The sequence below is a fragment of the Haliotis rufescens genome, unplaced genomic scaffold, assembly GCF_023055435.1.
Source record: "Haliotis rufescens isolate VD_foot unplaced genomic scaffold, xgHalRufe1.0.p SCAF_11, whole genome shotgun sequence".
NCBI lineage: Eukaryota > Metazoa > Mollusca > Gastropoda > Lepetellida > Haliotidae > Haliotis > Haliotis rufescens.
Window position 1 is genome coordinate 25,533,464 of NW_025963791.1, and position 22,979 is coordinate 25,556,442.

General features: G+C 39.7%; 1 protein-coding gene across 2 annotated transcripts; it reads right to left on the reverse strand.

The window, feature by feature from the left end:
• Positions 1-3,143: 3,143 nt before the first annotated feature.
• On the reverse strand, positions 3,144-22,847 carry LOC124132774 (hepatocyte growth factor-regulated tyrosine kinase substrate-like). Of its 2 annotated transcripts, none has more exons than XM_046496893.2 (16): positions 22,740-22,847; positions 21,871-21,955; positions 20,251-20,326; positions 19,219-19,311; positions 18,256-18,376; positions 15,198-15,319; positions 14,013-14,137; positions 11,990-12,062; positions 11,684-11,785; positions 10,030-10,128; positions 8,537-8,704; positions 6,825-7,053; positions 6,069-6,241; positions 5,213-5,359; positions 4,248-4,821; positions 3,144-3,472 (listed from the first exon to the last, which is right to left on the reverse strand). In XM_046496893.2, exons 1-16 carry the CDS (start codon positions 22,777-22,779, stop codon positions 3,291-3,293), a joined length of 2,409 nt encoding a protein of 802 aa, XP_046352849.2. In that variant the 5' UTR covers positions 22,780-22,847; the 3' UTR covers positions 3,144-3,290. The 2 variants fall into 2 exon arrangements, with proteins under 2 accessions (XP_046352849.2, XP_046352851.2); XM_046496895.2 differs by having other exon boundaries at positions 11,684-11,782; positions 22,740-22,837.
• Positions 22,848-22,979: the final 132 nt, after the last annotated feature.

Here is a 22,979-nt window from a genome sequence, read left to right on the forward strand (position 1 = left end):
GGACTATGTGACAACAACTTGGGAAGAGTGTTTACTGGGATAAAGTGAAAAGGAACCACTTTGCTCACAGCGGTCATAAGACCATCAACATCAAAGGGTGGCATAACAAACTGCACTCTTTGACTACCTGCCACCCCAACATCTTTGATTTTGTGAAACCGATTCAGTGACAAACAATCCAGAACCAAGGTAAAACCAACCCTAGACAACCACGTAGAAACGTCCCTATGTTGCAGTCGACCAGGGGCTGCTGAGAGCTAAGGACAGACTCATCAATGGCCACTTATCTGTTTTGGACTATATCGACAGAGTTACCCAACTTCTTGGCATGTGGGATAGCTAGACTCTAAATAGATGTGTATGATTGATAGTGCTTTATTTATTTGTAACAGTATGAAAGGACACATTGTACAATAAAAGCCATGAAAGCCATCCTCTATTTATTTAAATTTTTGGTAACCCCTTAAGAATCCAGTCAAGCATAGTAAACCCACATCACCTAATTACTTTTACCTATCTTTTATCAAACAATTAAGTGACATGGGTGGACACCAGTCTGCTAGCCCATGGCTACTAAATTGTGCTGAGGACAAGTAAAACTCATTGACAAGTAGCACTTCAGGGCTACAATTCCAAACCAGTTCTCAGTGCTCCAAGTTTGCAACAAATAGGAACTGAATAAAACTGTCAGAAAATGTAAACATAGAAACATTTTTGTCTTGTTCAATCAGGACTGGCGACATATTCTCTGGACTAGTAAAATAAGGTTTTCACTTGTCCTCCTGACTAGACTAAAAGAAAATAAATTTCTAAGGCTTCTCATGACCCATAAAAACCCATCACTTTCACCTGGAGTGATCCTATTTCAGCAATATTTAGTATGCTGTCACTACTGCCCACATATGTATGGATGGAGGTTGTCATTTCTTTCCATGACTTCTAAGTACTAAAACTGAACTAAAACAGTACACAACACAAAATCCTAACAACATATTATGGCTTTATTACCAAGTACATGCTTCAATGTAGTAGTATGGACTGTCAAATGCAGATACAGGAATCAGGGAATAGTTCATTAACATATAGTTATACAGAGCCACACTTGCTTACAATACAAACAGGCAATCACAAGTAGTGGACCTATTCAAACAAGGAATTAAGATGTACATGGGAGCAAATGTTTCAAGAAATTGTTCCTCAATAATAACAATTAGCAGATGGTACCTCCAGCATCACATCAGCGCATACATTATTTCTAATCGGATGATTTTGCAACAAGCAGTTATACCAGTACTCCATAACATAAATCAAAATACCACAAAACACTTTGAACAGTGATGCCTTCAGATTACCATGGAAACCCAGAAGATACCGTACATGTCATGTTCTTTATCACATGATTTTAATAAATCACGGTGAGGATTTGAACTGATTATTGCACAATTTCAACAGCAGATGGTAAGTTAAGAAGATCTCATTCATATTGAAGCGTACCTGTCATTTTCTTTGATACAACTGATTTGATATTCCTGACAAAAAAGTCACATAACATAGGTGTGTTCACAGCATGATAAATATGAATAAATTAAACAATAATTATGTTCTGTTATTGCTGAAATTATCTTGCCAAAGGACTTTGTTGGCTTAAAAGCAAAACTATCTTAAAAAATTATCAGTGTACACCATTGATGTTTGTTGGGCTCCAATGTCAATGCTTCACAGGCTTGTAGACCCTACGTTTATCCAAAACCATGAACAAACATTGCTGCTATAAGGTGCTGTGCTGACAGGTCTAGTTTCACCCAGCTCATCCAACAAAACTGTGTTGCTCACGGCAGTCAATGAGCCCTACCCATGAACCTCTTGCACACCTTACAGCCACTGGGTGAGTGAGTGAATTGGGTTTAACACCGCTTTTAACAGTATTCCAGTTATATCGCGGCGTGTCAGCTTAATGTGGGAGGAAAGCCCGAAGTGATGCAGGTCTTAGACGTTTATCACTTCGGTGAAACCCACGAGCACTGGTATGGTGCTCACAAACCTAGAAACATAATGGGGGCGAACCGGGATTCGAACCCACAATCATAGGTTTCTGGCGTGCCCGAGGGAAGCAACTCTGCACAGCGAATCACGGCGCCTTAGACGACTGGGCCACCCGTGCCCCCCTTACAGCCACTTACAGCCATTGAAGCAATGTGTAGAGCTGATGATTAGTGAGTGAGTGAGTTGAGTTTAACACTGCTTTTAACAGTATTTCAGTTATATGAAGGTGTGTCAGCTTAATGTGAGAGGAAAGCCCGAAGTGATGCAGGTCTCAGACGTTTACCACTTCGGTGAAACCCACGAGCACGGGTATGGTGCTGACAAACCTGGAAACATAATCGGGGCGAACCGGGATTCGAACCCACAATCATAGGTTTCTGGTGTGCCCAAGAGACACTGATAACAAATTAGCACAACACACCAATCATCCGAATACAGTCAAACACTGTTGTGTCCAACTTTGATGTGTCAAACTTTCGGTTGTTTTGAAGTAAAAGCTTATCCCTTTGTATTCTTTCTTTAGACATCATTTTTCGGTTGTGTCGAACTTCCGAAAACTCGAAGTATTTACGTAGGTCCCTTCCCCTTCGACACACTGTCGCTTCACTGCATAAGTAAGGGTGATCACGGAACGTAGTGTGTACAAGCCAATTAAATAGTGACGATTTTAGGGCTGCTGTACACATCTCTGTTCAGGGAGACAACATATGATTATCATGTAACAAAAATCAGCTCATTTTACAAACTGTCATGACATAAACGCGATGTACAGCAGCAAAAGTGAAGACTTCATTGACAGCAGTCAACAACAGTCAACATCCATATAACACCACCTTTTAGGCGAAACAATTAGAAAGGAAACGGCCGAGTCCTTATCACATACTGATCAAACTTTTGATTTTGCTCTTTGCTTGATATTTAAAGGAAATAATATTCCACACATCCAAACTGAGAGGAACTCATCCTTAAATCAAGGAAAGAAATTTGGCCGGCTTTATCAGACTGTGATGTGACGTACTGCCATCAGAGAGATGTACTGATTTGTTCACTTTGCTTGTTAAGTCATGCACTCGCTGCACATGTTCAAGTTATGACTTGTTAAATTGCTCCAGATTTCACAAACCATAAGCAACAATGAAATATACAGATACCCTTAAATGATCAGCCTTTATCTTATCTGCTTAGATCACATGTCCAATATCACTATAGGAACAAACAATTCATATGTCACAAGTGCAACAAATATGTTAATCAAAAGATATCAGCGACGCCTCATTTTCCTGATGGGGAGGGGGCTGGTTCTGTGGGGGCATCTGCTGTGGAGGGGCACCCCCCTGGAACTGTCCTTGTGGGGGAGGAGGTCCCATGTATGGTTGCTGGGGGTTGTTGTATACAGCTTGGTTCTGCTGGGGTAGGGCTCCTGACATGTCTGAAACAGAAGGCATTCCATCTACAACAAGGAAGACAAGATACCCATGCATTTACAAAATAACAGAGCACAAAAGTATTTATTTCTGTTCTTTTCACAAAACTGAAACTTTGACCCTAGGTGTCACATTGTTTTGCATAAATACATACGCATCCCAATCATCCAAAATTCTTTACAAGTATTTTCTTGAGTGTTTGTTTTATTATGACCACTCAGCAATATTTCAGCTAGATGATGGGGGCCTGTAAAAAATTGTCTGGACTAGACAATCCAGTGATTGATATTGTGGCCAACGATCCACAGAGTCAGGGTACGATAACACCTAACAACCAAGTCAACGAGCCTGACCACCTGATCTATTTGGTAGGTTTGTACGACCAACATAGATTCCTGGGGACCTATTCTAAACTGGAATCATCATGTGTTTTTCTTGAAAAAACAACTTTATATGGAACATGTTGTTAATAGGTTAATCAGGTTAGAATTCTTTCAATTTTTGTTTACAAATTGTTTAGATGAAAAATCTCAGTCAGTATGTAGGGACAAAACAAAATAAAAAAGACATTACAGATTTGCATTCAGTTCATCAAAACAAATATCAATAATGCCGTATTTGTCAAGCCAATCCTGTCAGTCTTGTTAATAAAATATGGAAAATATAGTCATGGTGTGTTTTACAATTAACAATGTCTTCCAATTATCTATTTAATTCTGTTTACTATTGCTTGTCCCAACAAGATGACATAAATTATTTCACAACATGAAGCATACTCACTCTGCATGTTGTAAGTGTTGTATTCCATATTAGGTTGCATTGATGCGTAGGCCGGGGCAGCAGGTGCTTGTTGCCCCCCTGAGGGCGGCATCTGTGGGGGCATACTAGCTGGACCCTGATCAGGATATCCTACCCCACCAGGACCTGGCCCAAAATTACCCTGTGGCGGACCTGCCATTTGAACTCCATCTGTCTGTGTTTGAGATGGTAAATGGGCCTGGTAGCCCCCAGGAATTGTTGCCCCTCCCCCAGGAAGATTTGCCCCACCCCCTGCCATGCTGGCCTGTGGCGGAGCATATCCTATGTTGGGAGGTCCTGCTTGGGTGTATGCTTGTTGAGTGTTTGGGGGCATGTACATTCCTTGAGCAGGCGGGGCTCCTCCACCGGGTGGCATCATATTGGGCCCCTGTTGGTTGTAGCCACCAGTCTGGTGGACTGGAGAGCCTTCAGTGGACCCCACAGGGCTGAAACCATGGGGCGGTCCCTGTTGTTGAAGATGAGGGGGGCCTTGAGGTGGCATTCCCTGGGGTGGCATCTGGCCTGGGACCCCCTGTGGAGGCATCTGACCATACATCTGAAACAGTCCAGAATCTAGTTATTCTATAATGTACTCAAGTAGATTTTTTGGCACTGAATTCAAGTATATTACATACATAATTCACCAATGATGAACTGTCAAAATATTATCTGCATCTCAATGGATTTCTGGTCATAAAAAACACAATAGTTGCATTCATACTTTACAAATAAAACACTAGCATCTCATGCCACTTTTCTGTACATAAATGAGACCCCTGTAATAGCTGCAGGTGGTCCTGATGATTATGTGTGGCCTGTAAACAATTAAGTCTGGACCAACTAAAGGTGTGATTAATAATAACTAAAAAATAATAAACTCAGTTTAATTCGTCCTGGAAGTCCATAGTTTGCTATGACAATATTTCATAGCCAGCCACGCCCCCTACCTGTTGTGGCATGCCCTGGGGGTAGCCATATGCCTGCATCTGCCTCATCTGGGTCAGGTGTTTCTGCTGCTCAAAACGCATCTGCATCTCCCGTTCCTGCTCCTGCAGGCGCTGCAAGGCCAACTGTCGCTGCATCTCCAGGTATTCCTGTAACCAATCCAATACAGCAAGTTCTTTCAGAGAAATAATTGTTATTTTTATGTATTTGGTGAACAGATAGATTTATCTATAAACATACAAGTGTTATTTAACCTGGAACAACTTGCGATCTGCCTCAATAACACGATAGGTTTTCACAGATCATGAAAACCAGTAGGAAAAATAGAACATTTGTCTTTTGTTGTTAAATAGCAAGTTGAACTCATCTAATGGCTGCGCCACTCCGATCACATGATGACATAAAAATATTACTTGAAAAGGTTCTATTTTTGCAGCATTAAGACAATTTTAAAGGAGACTTTATTGTCATTAAATGCATATAGCACTTCACTGGAGGCTCCTTGATATACAACACTTTGATGTTGATAGAACATTCTTTCCTATTTCTGCTGTTACTGAGTGTTTACATCAATGACCATACAAAACATCCTGGATACAAACCAAACCCTCAACCTTCCCATAAACACTCTAGAAGTGCTCTACCCAATCAATGGTTATTATCATCCTTTGTTGGCTTGTCATAGTGCTTGAAGGCTTCCAGCAGTCAAACTAACATAAATCCAGGACAAGTGGATCATGTCAGCAAAAGAACCAAACTCTGCCAGTGATACCAGTGACACCACTGAACCACCCTCCCCTGAAGTGTTTCAGACTCCTTGAAGTTTGACACTTGCAGTTAAAAGCCTTGTTGACTTACATGTTTTTTCTGTCTCATGATCTCCAACTTCTGGGCCATCTGTATCTGTCTCTGACGCTCCAGCTCCTCCATCTCACGTCTACGCTTCTCGCGATGTTCCTCGCGCAGAGCATCCAGGGCCTCACGGGCATCTCGTAGCTGAGCAAGTTTGTCCTGAAGACTCTCATAGTGACCTGCACAGAGTGTTGGTGTAGTCAGTGTCATAAGGTCAATTCAGTATCCAAATTGGAACACTCATGCCCAAGGTATACAGTGCAACCCTGTCTGGACATTGGGAGGACTACTGTTGCAAATGGTTTTATCACAGAAACATTACTGCACACCCATCATTGCCCATGATACAATAATCTGGAAACATACTTACCCAGACAATATCACTGTTATGTTCAATGCTAATGTAAGTCAATAACATCTCCATTAAACATTTGAAATGTCAAGCCCATGTTGATGGATTTTTAAAGGGATAAGATTGTATCTCACTAAAGCTAGTAAACCTCTATCATTGGGAATAGTGACAAAATAGATTCTTTCTCGCAACAAAAAAATTGGAAAAAATTTCATTATAAACACAATTATTTCATGCCAATCTCACTGGCATGGTGAGGGTATTTCCATGACCAGTAACCCGAATCAGCATTCTATGCACCCTACATACAAAATGAATTTTGGTCAACCCTAAAATCAAGAACCAAAAGACCTCAGCCCTACACTATAATTTCACATCACATCACAAGCATCCTTAAGATCCTTCCTTACTTCGAAGGTCCTCTTGCTCCTGTATGTACTTCATGAGTTGAGGGTGCATGTTGCTTATAACAGCAAACAATGACTGCACAGATGAGTCATTGGCAATGCTGCGACCACGCTGAGAGTTGCTGCGCATTCGGTTGACGAAAATCTCAATGCTGCTGTTGAGGGCATTGAGGAACTGTGCCTGATCCTCATCCGTTTCACCATTCTGGTAGGGTGGGTACGTCTGTATTTGCTGAAATGTTACAGTTCTATCAGATGGATAGTGGTCCATTAGTCAGAGAACAGTGGAAATCGAGAGGGACTATTTGTTTTCTCCCCAAATCTACTTATTTCCACTAGCCCTAAATGACCTGCAGACTAGTGGTGTCTACTAATAAATGCTGTTTGCAATCATTAACTGATGCTGGTTTGTCATTCCGCACACACTTGTGGTTGTGACACAAAGTGATTAGATGATAACTGGATATGTACAGGTATTGGCATTAATAAAAATAGAATTGTCTCCTCCATTCCAAGATTAGCAAGCTAACAAGTGAGTGAGTGACTGTTGTTTTGCAACGTGCTAAAAAGTCTTGACCAGGCATCCCAGTGACTGAAAGCACAAGCGTGAACAATCCCTGACATCAGTGCACAATGACATGCAATCAGCCAAGCCAGATAATGACCACTCAAGCCATTCTAGTCAAGTCTTATGACAAACTTGGAAATTTTAGTATAAATGGCATAGGTTTATACTTATCCTGTCTCACATTATGCATTTCTCCTTCTTATTTGACCCCATGTGGAAATGTGCTTGAACCATGTTTCCAGCTTCTAAAACAAAAAACACGCTCCCGAACACACCCCAGCATCCCAATAGCTACTGACCAATAACTAGGTCAATAATATGCTCTCGTACACTGTAACTTGATGACATACGTGAAAGATGACATATGTGAAACACGTTCGGCAAGTTTCCCCAATTTCATGCTGTTTCACTCGTAAACGCATCGGGATTGTATCACCGATTGATCGTGTTTTCCCTGTCATGAGTTCATGTCCTCCAGACACAAGGCAGTGCAGTGTCTTAAATTTTACTTATTGCACTGTTTAGCTCCAGCTTCCTTGTGTACATCTCATGGTTGTAGTCTATATAGGCAAGGATATCCGCATTCAACCATCCAACCGTGGAGTGAAATGTATAGTGTGAGATAGGATAAGTTTAAAAATTTGGACATTTTAGTATAAATTTTATATTTATGTTCTTATTCTATCTCACATGTCATATGCCCACCTGACCATCCCCTCATCTCAGTTCCTCTAGCCTGATGGCTCTACGAAAGAGAATGAGTTTGCAGAGAAACACAAGTGATCAGGTCGTGTAAGAAAACCATGTACAGACGCACGTAATTGACCCAGTTGTTAGATCAGTAACTTTAGGGATGCTGGGGTGTTCGGGTGAATGTTTCTTGTTTTAGGAGCTGAAAACATGGTACAAGCACATTTCCACATAGGATCGAAGAAGAAGAAATTCATTATGCGAGATAGGAAAAGTTTTAAAATATTGGTCAATTGGGACCAATTCTTACCTGCAAACCTTACTGTAATCTCAAAAGGGGACTGTGAATGGTTAGACAAGAATCCATATAAGGATTCAACAAACTTTAAAATGTAAAGTGAAATATGTAAATTTTATGGCCAAAAGTTAAGGTGTGTCAACAGGCTTCTACATTTACCTCCTGTGTCTTAACTGTGGATGTCTTGGGCTCGGTGGTGACAACGGGGGCAGAGGGTGTTGTAGTCGATGTGACAGCTTGATGCTCAGACTTCTGCTGCCAGTAGTTCCTGTTGAGGTACCTTGCCAACTCAGGGTCCATGTCACTCGTGTCAATTGAGGTCACAGCCTGGATGAATAGCCAAATGAATTGTTGAATTAAATTCAAGTTATCTGTGTAGTTGCTCAGTACTAGCTGTATTCTTACATACCATACACTCCTTCTACAGGTGAACTGTTTTAAAAAAAGACTTTGGATATGTTAAAACATCAGAGCTTGTTTCAAATTAAGCTTATTAATTCCACAAAGAAAGATAAAATATGAAATAATAAGCCCCACTGCCTGATAGCACATGATATCAGACAAAAAACAGTTGACCTGCAAAACTTCTCCTTCTGAAATGTTACTTGAATATGATATAATAAAGAAAAGTATTAAAAAATTACACAGCTTGGGACAATTTAAGTAAACACTAAAACAAACATTTAACATGTATAAGTATAATATGGTTAAAATCATTGTATTGTTAACACAAATGACTGGCAATTTAAAGAATGCCCACAAACCAGCTTGGGTTCAGCTTCCCAAGCTTGTCCATCTAACTATGTACGGATTGGTCTATTATTGCAATAGGTGTGTGGGTTGTTCCATTGTTGCAGGAGTGTCTCAAATAAGTCACCAATCTCTCTGTCAATGACAACTGGGTGTTTAACAATTGGTATGGCTGACAATTGAGATATATCAGGTTCTAATTATTTGTTGCAGCTAATTAATTGTTGTTGAAGTACTGAACTCCTCATTTGAACAGTAACACACATGGAATCAGATTCCACTAGCTACACCAGGTTTATCTAGGATTCCAAACAAAGTTCCTTTGGCAGGCAAATGTGTTTTGCTCAAAATCTCTTTTTTTTTCAAAGATTCCGAATTATTTTAACTGGACATTTACTGTCATTTTCTGCAGACCTGGGTACCAAACATCTGCCTCTGAACAGGTCTAAATGAGTGTGTGCACATATAAAAAAAGTGTCAGACCTAAAGGTATCCATACTTCTCAGCATTTAGTCAGATTACAAACCAATGTTTGCAGTACTAAACCATCCATGCTGACCACTGCATATAAAGGCTGGAACAAGTCACTGATGCACCACAGGCTTACACCATGCCCCTTGTTGTGAGTTACAGTTATCATTTCACACATTCACACATTAGCATGATTAGATACATACTTTGGACTTTGATCATGTAAAAGAGTTATCTTGAATATGAACTTCTGACATCAAAAAGTGATTTAAATCAACTTTCTTTCCCTCTGTAATATCAAAATTAGAACATATTCATGCACTTTACCCCTTTTTGTTCCCTCTGAAAAAGTTGATTATTGTTACTAACGTGTGTTGTTTGAACTTTGTGATCTTAAATAATGTAAAGAAATGTCAACTTGACTGACTGACCGCCGGTGGCTGTGTCATTTGAGCGTTTTTCCCCGACTGCGGGGAGGAGGATCTCTCGTCACCACTGTAGAGGGAGTAGTTGTGCCGCAGGCGCTCCCTCTAAAACACCAAACACTGACCATCAACCTCCTTCACAAACGTTGTCTAACGCAGGGACTAATTTTTTAATTCAACACAACCGTAAGTTTCTACACATCAAAGTTTGATACAACCATGTTTGACAAAATATTTAATAATCAAATAGTCTCCAAGATCTTGGTCATAAAGGCAAGAATTTATTTTTTATTCAACATACAGGGAGAGAAACATTGGTGTGTGTCAAAAACCAAACCACATCTGCATTCACTAGTTTGTTTCTGATCCTAATGTGAAGCAGAGATACATGTAATATTACATAAACAGACTGGTGAAAAGTCTTTTCAGTTAGATACTAACATGAGTATTAATTTTGCAACCATAATCAATTTCAATATGTTTTAATCAACAATTTGTGAAACTATTTGGTGATAATAATAGGTGAGGTAAAATGGGGTTCAACATCACAGTAAAGATTATTGTTCTTATCTAGCTATGTGCATGTGTGTGTGTGTTTGGCTGCTTGTACGAATGGTGCAGTTTAACATGAATACTTCACTCACACATAGTATACTGACTCTGAGCCGACCAGTCCTTGTTTTAGCCCTTAATGCCAAGTGCAGGGTAACAACAAGTACAATCTTTTAACATCTTTTGGTATGACACGGCTGGGGATCAATCCAAGACCATTCAGTCCATAAAAATTAATAATTTAATTGCACTATACTGTCGGAATATTCAAATCTGAAAGGGGCAAACTATGACTGATATCAGCTTTGTTTAAAACTGGAAAACCCAATGTCTATAAACAGAATAACCTAATTGGTAAGCCAATCAGAATTAAGTTAAAATACTTGCCTACTGGGATGCTTGTATTTGCTGCATCACAATGAATACCCAAATCTAGCCAATCAAGAAAATATACCTAACAAATTTTCAAGTCCAAAAGTATGCAGCATGAAGCTCACATAAAAGAAAACGCAAGTATCACTTCTGTTTAAGGATAATTAATTTCAGAACTTTTCGATCAACAGTAAATACATTTAGTGATTGATGTGAACATTGGACAAGATTAGAAGGTAAAGAGATAAAAATCATGACTCCCATGTTAATATAGGTAAACTGTTATCGTGAAAGATTTTTTACAAGGGCCATATGGCAGGTTAGAATAGATCAGTGACCTACTTTTCTGCTACCAGCTCAGATATGTCATGTGTGTCATGTGTGTCATGTGAAATAATTCCTTCAGGACAATGGCAAACAATGCACAATCATGAAGATATATAATCATATATGAAATAAAAGCACTTCTTCAAAAAACACAAATATTGTTATTTTCTAAATGCATGATGTGAACACAATCAATCAATAGGAAGAAAAACTGTAAAAGCCTACCGGTACTGATCATGTCACATGAGCCACCATTATTAGATGCTCTAAGTCATTAGAAAGACAAAGAACATAGAGTCTATACACATCTCTCTCTATTGTCCCATGAATGACATCTGTCATGCAGACCGGCAGTAATATGCTGCCACCTGTCACAACTTACTTCCTGGTAAGGGGAGACAACTCTTACCTCCTTCTCCTTGGTCTCATGTTCACTCTTGGACAGAGCAAGGGCAAGCTGCAGCTCTTCTTCCTCTTGAAGTTCCTGCTCAGTCTTGACTGTGGGGTTCTGCTTAAACATTATACAACAATTTATAAGAAGAGGAATGCAATATTATTTTAATTGAAAAACACAAATATTGAATTAATATCATTTGTTGATTATTGTTTAATTGTATTCTTTTTTTAACATAATAGTTTAATTTCTGCAACAATAAGGCCCCTCTAAAAGATCAAAATGTATGTTGTTTTACACCTAGAACTTCCCTTGCCATACCTGTGGCTGTTTGGACAGGGGACTTGCCAGGTACTCGGGAGGCAGTTCATCAGGGCCAGCTTTTGCTGTAGGTCTGTAATAAGTAATAAAGTTATAAAAAAACAACAGGATTTATCATGAGGTATTTATGCCAGCCCCTTCACTTTCATTACTGATAACTGTGATGTCAATTTATATGTTGCAAGATGGTTGCAAATGGCAATTCGAACAAAAATGTCCTCCATCACTTTTGAAAAGGATTGTGATGAAAATCTCAAATATAATTCATTGTGGTCTTATTTTCAGCAACAAGAGGACAAAGCCATCGATATCCCCCGCAATGGTAAATACTTGTCATAAGTAACTATATGAAACTTGTTAACATGGAAGCTTGAAAAATATTGATAAAAAAAATCCAAAACAATAAAAAAGCACCACTTCATCACTAGACCTATCTATACGCCAAGAGTTGGTGAAGAAATATTGTATTTTTTAATCTGCTCCAGAAATGAGCACTACCTCCACCCCCACCCATTTTCAGTCTAAGTCAAAATTGATGCCACGGAAACTCAAAAATAAACTCAAGACTATCAAAAGGCACCAGTTCATCACTACACCTATCTACCGTATATCGCTGTGTATAAGGCGACCCTACGTATAAGACGACCCCCCTGTACACGCCTTCAAAATCAACCCAAAATCCTATACTCCGTGTATAAGACGACCTGGAATGAAGCACATCACAAGTGCGCACACAAACCTTATATATGCAATAAAAATTTGTTTATCTTGCGTTGTTTTTTCTACGATGAATGGTCGTGTGTGTAACTCCAGCACATGTTGCCATTTTGTGTTTACACGGTACGACACCAAATTGGTGCCCGTAAAATAAAATTCATTTATGAAGTAATAACATATAAGAGACAAAGGTGAGTAATTTAATCGCCAATTAACTATTTTGTAACTAACTAGGCTTATATTTGCTTCACATTCAGCGTGTTTATTCCACAATCACTTATTCACACTGTCTCCAACAGTTGTTAATACAACTGTAAAAACAGCGGGAATTGATTTCAGCTTCACTGGTTATCACATGTTAGGTCACATGTGCAATATGCAAATGCTTACCAGTACTTCCGGCTCTCTACTCACGGATGTTGATTGTTTTACCGTGTCAGCTGGTTTGACAATCTGCATCGAGGGGAGGGTCATTTCAACTTTATTTGCAGAAATTGTTAAACTTTATTCGAAAGGACGAAATGCGAAGTTTTATTGTCAAATGCTGGGCTGGCTATCGGACGCCGGTTGACATCGCCAGTGGAAAAAAATGTGAGATCTTCGACTCCGTGTATAAGACGACCCCCCTTCTTAACCCCCTCATTTTAGGTACGAAAAACTCGCCTTATACACAGCGATATATGGTATGTGCCAAGTTTGGTGCAGAAATATTGTGCGGTTTTCAAGACCTGCTCCGGAAACAAGCACTACCACCAATTACAAACTAAGTCAAAGATTTTGCAATGGAAACTCAAAAAATAATTTTTTCCAAAAGCTTAAACAATCAAAAGACACCAATTCACCACCAGACCTATCACTGGACCCAGTTTGGTGAAGAAATACTGTACGGTTTTCAAGATCTGCTCCAGAAACAACATCTTGCACATACTGATAATAAGTTAACATCATGTCTAAATCTCAGGGCATGATAAATTAATTATCTATTTTTCATTCCCACCTGCCTCAATACCAAATACATTTTATTGTCCCTAAATATCTATTTGACGAGGAAAATTGGGTGTGTGCATTTCATAGTCCAGCCAAAGTAAAACATGCTACAGGTGAATTTTATCTATCAACAGTTAATGTACACAAATGAATTGAACATTTTACATAAAAGAAATACACTACATAATCATACTGTCTTTTGTAAAAAATACTGGCAGAAAATTTACTGATTTATTTATTGTGACGTTATGCAATACTGAAACAAAAGCAGACAACTGATCAAAACCAACTCTTGGTCATGAGATATTGGTTTACTTACTTGTTGAGCTTATCAAAGCAAGCATCACAAACTCGTACTTCACGCTCAATTCCAAATCTTGGGATGATGGAACTCTTCGAGGAGCACTTGCTGCAGAACACCTCACCACAATTGCGGCAATGGTGCTGTGGAGGAGAAGGGATGAATAGGCACTGATTTAGACATATTGCATTGGTGAAGGGAATAGACAAAAATGGAAAATTACTGTCTCTTCTTCTAGAGCATCACTGAGCAAATACATTGTATGTAAATATACTTTTCCCTATGTGTTGTCGATTATACCTATGCTTTCCCCTATGTGTTGTCCATTAAACCTACAGTTTAGTCAGGAAGCAAGGAGATTTCACCAACTCGTGTACTGACGGATCAAAAAGGTGCTCAAACAGGGGCTTGTCTCACATACCTCCTCTGACTAACATGGACTAACAGGGGCTTGTCTCATAGACCTCCCCCAACCAACCGGGGCTTGTCTCACATACCTCCCCAAACCAACAGGGGCTTGTCTCACTCACCATCCCCCAACCAACAATGGGGAGTCTTACATACCTCCCCAACCAACAGGGGCTTGTCTTACTCACCATCCCCCAACCAACAGGGGCTTGTCTCACATACCTCCCCCAACCAACAGGGGCTTGTCTCACTCACCATCCCCCAACCAACAGTGGGGAGTCTTACTCACCATCCCCCAACCAACAGGGGCTTGTCTCACTCACCATCCCCCAACCAACAGTGGGGAGTCTTACATACCTCCCCCAACCAACAGGGGCTTGTCTCACTCACCATCCCCCAACCAACAGTGGGGAGTCTTACATACCTCCCCCCAACCAACAGGTGCTTGTCTCACATACCTCCCCCAACCAACAGGGGCTTGTCTCACTCACCATCCCCCAACCAACAGTGGGGAGTCTTACATACCTCCCCCAACCAACAGGGGCTTGTCTCACTCACCATCCCCCAACCAACAGGTGGGAGTCTTACATACCTCCCCCAACCATCAGGTGCTTGTCTCACTCACCATCCCCCAACCAACAGTGGGGAGTCTTACATACCTCCCCCAACCAACAGGGGCTTGTCTCACTCACCATCCCCCAACCAACAGGGGCTTGTCTCACATACCTCCCCAACCAACAGAGATTTGTCTTACATACCTCCCCTCTCAATCAATCAGGGATTTGTCTTACATACCTTCCTCTGCACCATGCCAAAAGCCACTCTGCATCGGGTACACACATCACTATCCTTCCATTCCGGAGCTTTCTCTGCCGCAAACATGGCATCTGCCTCCTTCAGCTGAGGGAACTTGTAACCTGTACAACGACAGAGTAAATCTCAATAATCTGGAACTTGTAACCTGTACAACGACAGAGTAAATCTCATCATTCTGGAACTTGTAACCTGTACCACGACATAGTAAATCTCATCATTCTGGAACTTGTAACCTGTACCACGACATAGTAAATCTCATTATTCTGGAACTTGTAACCTGTACCACGACAAAGTAAATCTCATTATTCTGGAACTTGTGACCTGTACCACGACATAGTATATCTCATTATTCTGGAACTTGTAACCTGTACCACGACATAGTAAATCTCATTATTCTGGAACTTGTAACCTGTACCACGACAGAGTAAATCTCATTATTCTGGAACTTGTAACCTGTACCACGACAGAGTAAATCTCATTATTCTGGAACTTGTAACCTGTACCACGACAGAGTAAATCTCATTATTCTGGAACTTGTAACCTGTACCACGACAGAGTAAATCTCATTATTCTGGAACTTGTAGTGAGTGAGTGAGTTTGGTTTTACGCCGCTTTTAGCAATATTCCAGCAATATCACGGCGGGGGACACCAGAAATGGGCTTCACACATTATACCCATGTCGGGAATCGAACCCGGGTCTTCGGCGTGACGAGCAAACGCTTTAACCACTAGGCTACCCGACTGCCCCTTCTTGAACTTGTAACCTGTACCATGACAGAGTAAATCTCATTATTCTGGAACTTGTAACCTGTACCACGACACAGTAAATCTCATTATTCTGGAACATGTGACCTGTACCACGACATAGTAAATCTCATTATTCTGGAACTTGTAACCTGTACCACGACATAGTAAATCTCATTATTCTGGAACTTGTGACCTGTACCACGACAGAGTAAATCTCATTATTCTGGAACTTGTAACCTGTACCACGACAGAGTAAATCTCATTATTCTGGAACTTGTAACCTGTACAATGACAGAGTAAATCTCATTATTCTGGAACTTGTAACCTGTACCACGACAGAGTAAATCTCATTATTCTGGAACTTGTAACCTGTACCACGACACAGTAAATCTCATTATTCTGGAACTTGTGACCTGTACCACGACAGAGTAAATCTCATTATTCTGGAACTTGTAACCTGTACCACGACAGAGTAAATCTCATTATTCTGGAACTTGTAACCTGTACCACGACAGAGTAAATCTCATTATTCTGGAACTTGTAACCTGTACCACGACACAGTAAATCCCATTATTCTGGAACTTGTGACCTGTACCACGACAGAGTAAATCTCATTATTCTGGAACTTGTAACCTGTACCACGACAGAGTAAATCTCATTATTCTGGAACATGTGACCTGTACCACAACACAGTCAATCTTAATAATCCGGATCTGCTAACCTGTACCAGGACAGTCAATTTCATTTACCTAGATTGTTCAGTATTTTTCAAATCATCTATATTAACCAGTGTTAACAAATGTAACAGGATTCATGAATTTTAAGCAATTTTGTTGCAACAAATTGTCTTTCATAAAAACTGACTAATTTCTGGCTCATCTTGTAAGGCTAAATCAGACACTGAAATTACTGTATTTTCTTGAGTATAGTGCGCACCCATGTATAATGCGCAACCCCCTCTAGCGGGTTCAAAATTTTGGAAAAAAAGAAACTTGAATATTATGTGCAGAAAAAAATTACACCGTACCCCTTCAGCGAAGTCCGGCAAACAAACAAGTGATGAGAAACTTCGTCAGTACAAATTCGAAATTTGAGATAAAAAATCACGAGACATGTTTATTTACCGTTTAAATTGTATTTTGTGTTCAGCTAGGCATTGTTTTACATCCAGGGATTAAGATTACCTTGTGTATTTTCTCGTAAACTAAGCCGGACACAGCAATCAGCTGTACACACGTTGTCTCTTGGAATCTACCGGTGTTTTGGTCAAGGCACACCAAATGATATAACTTTACAGGATTTTAATGCAAGGTTCGGCAAAAGTTGTATCTGACACTATTTTTTTACCAGGAATAATATATTCCAATATCTTGTTAATTTAGATGCAGCTTTTACTAAACATATTTAAAATAATAATAACCCTAAGCGAAGCAGCTGATCGCTATCGCTGGTATTATTTTTTACATGGAATCAGTCTAACCAGTCACCGTCAAGGCTCCCATGCACGTGATCACGAGAATTACGTGTTGATAGAATCGTCCAACAAAAACAAATATGACTTTTAACGAATCAAAGTATGGCATTTATGATATATGTATCCATTCTCTCAACTAAAGTTCGTTTCAAGGCGTCAATAGCAGTAATCTGACCGTGGTTGCTGTTAATAATGGTGAGTTGTGCGATCTTCCGATCGCTTCACACACGATTTCGCCGACATTAATTAAAACAATATTAAAAGGAATTTTGAATAAAATTAATGAAATAAGTTACAAACATAAGTCCAGATATACAAAGAACACTTTTTTATAGCCAGACAGTGTAATTACATGAATAATTTGCGTACTTCAGTGTGAATTTGTTAACATGGTATTTCCGGTGTTACGTGCTCACGGTAATGTCTTTCCATGTGGGAAAAACATCAAAACTCATAAATTCGTGTATAATGCGCACCCCCTTCTACAAAGCTGTGTTTTGGGGAAAAAAAGTGCACACTATACTCAAGAAAATATGGTAGACCTCTCATCAATAGCATCCACATTTTCCCAGCCAAGATATATTTATGTACATGTAGCGGCCTTCATCTGAATGACTTGTGGCTTGACCCGAACAATCACATTCTTTCTTCAGGTATTTTGTTACTTCAGCTCTGATAGCAATAATACCTGGAGCATAGTTATGTAACTAGTTCACAAACAGTGCAATTTCATGCTTTGTGAAGAGGAACATTTATTTCTAAGACTGTAATTCATTCTTCTAAAGGCTAGAATAACTATTTGACTTGTGACTAACCTTCCATCTTCATCAGATGAAATGTGTCCTGCACAACTTTGTAGCTTGGCTCATTACGAAATGCATGGGACCACACCTGAACCATTTCTAGAATCTTGGCCTTCACAGGATCATTTCTTGTCTGCAACAAATACACAGATCAATATTAACCCTCAACTGCATTTCACAATAGATGTGATGTGATTGCAGCTTAACATTTCAAATTTCAAACATTTCAGGATGATAGTTACTGTTTGTCATAAGGATATGAACATTTGGGTCTCTGTGTGCTGAACATTGTGAAAAACACCTTACATATTTTGGAGTATGAATTAATTATGCACAAATGGACTGTTACAGTCATTGAAGAATTGACTTTCAGTTTGTGTGAGTTCTCTGAAGTAAGAACCTTCATCATGTTCATAGAGTGAGGGCCAAAGTATATGAATGTCAGACTATTATTCAAATAATGTCATCATTGGATGAGAAAGGTCTGTAAGAACCATCTCAGTATTCAGTCATAATTACAGTGCGTCATAATACATTTACATCAAGTACAAGACATCGAAATGTCCGACACGATAAACGTGACAGGAGTGATTTTGGGAGTTGTCCGTGAACCTGTGGCAGTTACAGATCTAGACCAGATCTAGACCAGATCTAGACCAGATCTAGACACGGATCAAGTTGATACTACGATAGTTTGGATGTGCACTTCTTTGCATTGTTTACTTAGATTGGTCGTCACGAGGATATTTCTAAATGATCGGAAACAACGTTTTTGTATGTATTCATGCCAGAGTTTTCCCAGGGGCTTCCCCAGGAATGTGGAAGAAGTCCATCATTGTTTACGTCATTTCATGAATACAGTCTCGTGAAAAGCGTATGAACATCAAATTTTGTGACCGACCTCACATCCAATGGAAAAGCTGTATATTGTGCAAACTTCACACTAAAATATTATTCAGAAATATAGGTTGTCACCTTAGCTTGGTCCTTCATGAATTCCATGAACTCTTTGGTGGCCACTTCTCCATGTATAAGTGAGCCACAGTTCTTCATACAAGACTCCAGGACCTAAAGGGGAAATAAATGCATTTACCACTGTTTGTCATATTATTTTTGTCATTGAACACTGTGTGTGAGTGAGTTGGGTTTAACGCCGCTTTTAACAGTATTCCAGTTATATCACGGCGTGTCAGCTTGATGTGGGAGGAAAGCCTGAAGCGATGCATGTCTCAGACATTTACTACTTCGGTGAAAGCCACGATCACGGGTATGGTGCTGACAAACCTAGAAACATAATCGGGGCGAACCGGGATTTGAACCCACAATCATAGGTTTCTGGCGTGCCCAAGGGACGCAACTCTGCACAGCGAATCGCAGAGCCTTAGACGACTAGGCCACCTATTCCAACCATTGAACACTGAAGTCAACAAACCTGCAGCTATATCACGGTGGAAATAACCTAGTTTGCACCAAACCAGTCATTGCTATTATGAACAACATTCCACAGTGTTGTGGTGGGGTATGATGGCAGACACCCAAAGTCACTGAGCCTGATCACCCTATCCATATCGTTACCTACTGTGACAAGCGTAAGCATACCTTGGTATCAAACATTATTACAAGAAAGACGTAAAGGCCTTACCATCATACACAAAACAACTCTTATGTGTCCCTTTACATCCCTCCATCCCACAAATAATTCATCAATCACAAAGTGATATACCTAACTTCATGGTATCATAAGAAAAGGGACTGGCAAAGTATCATTCAATAATCTTACTAAACAAATCATTGTAGAAAACATTTGTTATAAAATACTCAAAACAATGTTACTAGTCAATGAGAAAACAATGTTACTAGCCAATGAGAACACAATGTTACTAGCGGATGAGGAACAGCATCAGTAGCCATATTATAGTCCTCAGCAATACTTCTTTGTCGCAGAGCAGAATGAATTCTTAAGGCTGTCATATTAACCATTTTAACAGATTCTGTTACTATATTTACCTGTAGAGCAAACAAGGACACATGTGGATTATCAAACTGGATCTTCTTCCTTATGGCAAGTGCAGCATACTTTGGACTGTAAGAGTAACCAACACATGTATACCACACTGCATTGATGAATGCGGACATATCATTTCAGAATGACACATTTATTCTTACTTTTCATGTTATGTTTATTTCGATCAAATATATCAACAATATATGGCCTACCTTTTGAATACAGTACCACAAACTTTTCAAACACGTGATCATACCCTATGACGTAATTTGTAGTATTTTGTTGCCAGTCACACCGGCGAAACAATGCCCTGTGACGTCAGGGGTCATCCAGTGTGCATAAGCTCCTCCCAGTGTTCTATCATCTCTACACGCAATGTCATAGAATACGCCCTGCGGTGTTGAGAGTTTTGAGTATTTGTTTACTGATTATAGCCTGCGGCTGCACATTTTAGAGCAAGCGCTAGTTTACGATGGCACTTTTATTTTTTATATATTTTTAATTTCGTAATTGAAGTGGATAAAATGGTTATAAATGGGAACTAATATACATATATTATTTTTTCGGTTCATTAATTTTCATTATTATGCTCAAGAATGCAGTTTTTTAGGGATATTAGATATTGGCGCTGAACACATCCAAATGTCGCCAGTGTTAGGGTAGGTTACTCCCGAACTCTCTATCACTAGCCCTTGGATCCCCTTTACGATCAATCACCCCTTTACGATCATTAGGGTTAGGAACCCGTTTAGTGGCTATTAGATTACCCGAAGTCTATCCTTAACCCTTGGATCCCCTTTACGATCAATCACCCCTTTACGATCATTAGTGTTAGGTACTCGTTTTGTGGCTATAATAGATTATATAGCGGCTCCTAATATTCTTCACACAAAAACGTCGAGTACAAAGGATGAAATGGTTTTGTGTCGAATATTTTGGCTTCTGAACTATCCTGGAACATCCACACAAGCCACTTTCACCGGCTACATTTTCCAGTACTGATTCAAAAAAAACTCACCGTTGTGTCGTCACTAGTCATGCTTATTCCTCCCTCGTTCCTTACTATTATCCACATTATCCTTACAGTGTTCCCTACCACACTTTTCTGTCACAAAAATCACCCGACGAATTATTAAATACCATATCATTCATGTGTACTCGCGAGTTCGACGTCTGACATCTGGAGCCATTTTCAGTTCGCGGCATAGCGGCTCATTCCTCACCACTCGGTATCTTGTAGATTACGGAATGGGACTAGTGTGCCAAATGGCATCAGGATCATTCGTAAGTGTCCGTAGACTAGAGTCACAAGGCAACATGCCTACCCGTAACCTTCGTAAGTGTCCGTCACCTATTCGATCCTTTTCGTTCAGTTCCGTAACGTGATAGGCATGACTAGGTAAATTTGCACTAAGTTTAACAGTGTGGATGTAGCTCAGTCGGTTAGCTGTCAGGCTAACAATCCGAAGGTCGCGGGTTCGCGTTCGACGGATTCTCACAAAAACTGGCTGCTTGTCTTGAGACATGTGACCTACGGCAGAGATCGTCCTCACGAGAAGTTGTGGTACTGTTTTCTAAAGGTGCTCCCAATATATTACATAAAACAAAAGAAATATTCTTACGTAACATCTGCCTGTCGTACCGTATCACATAGCTGCAATATGGAGTCCCAGTCTGGTTCTAAAAGCAACTGGCTAGTAGCTTTTTCTGCAAAAATAAATATGTCATGGTTTCTAACCTGTAACTTAGAACATGTAAATGAAGCATTTTCAATGCTGAATGCATGGCTTTCAAGATATTGAAACCTATTTTAAAAACACTGAACCAAGGGTGATGACCTGAAAAGGGTATTGTGAAACAAGAGCGACCAAAAACAGACTTGTTCTAGGTACCATTAGGTATTTTACACTGCATTTCAAGCATTATTATTAACAACTTTGAGTCAGTGTTGAGACCCCTAAATTACAGCTTTTGGCTATATAGGCCTACACTTGCCTATAACCAGGAAGAGCTCTTTGTTATTACCAGAGTCAGTCAGTCATATCAATCACATATCAACCACTTCAGAAAAAGATCATCAGAGTTGCTTTCAAATCATTCAAAGATCAGTATAAAGATATATCACCTTACTCAGTTTACTGGAGTAACAATTCATAATGAGTTCTGAATATTCACAGCAGCAATGAGTTTTGATCAATGACAATGATATTTCTGGTTGACCATTACCTCATACTACGACTGTCAAAAACATGTCCGGTGCAGTTTTCGAACTGATTAGTTTAAATAATAATCTGAACAACATATTATTGTACGTCTCTATAAAGATTTATGATACGCCATACAGGAAGATGTGACGGAAATAATAACATTATTCAACATGATAATAGGCCTTTCTCCGAACGAACAATGATTTTGTCTAATAATGAACCTGCTGAAACAGCTATAAAAACACTCGTGATCAAGACAAACATTCGAATGTAACAATAATTACCAAGAGCTCGATCGAAAATTGCCGATTTGCTGCTGAACATCTTGTTTTCCTGAAATATTCTTCACTGACTCACTGTCATCTGTGTCTGTCTGGTCAGCTGTATCATATACTGTATTCTTCCTACTTGTATTATTCACGACTGTATTGAAAGGCTTCTGCTGGTAAACAGACACATTTGCCAATGTGCCTGTAATAATCTCAAATGCAGAAAGAGTATCGTAAATGTGAACGAACAGGACT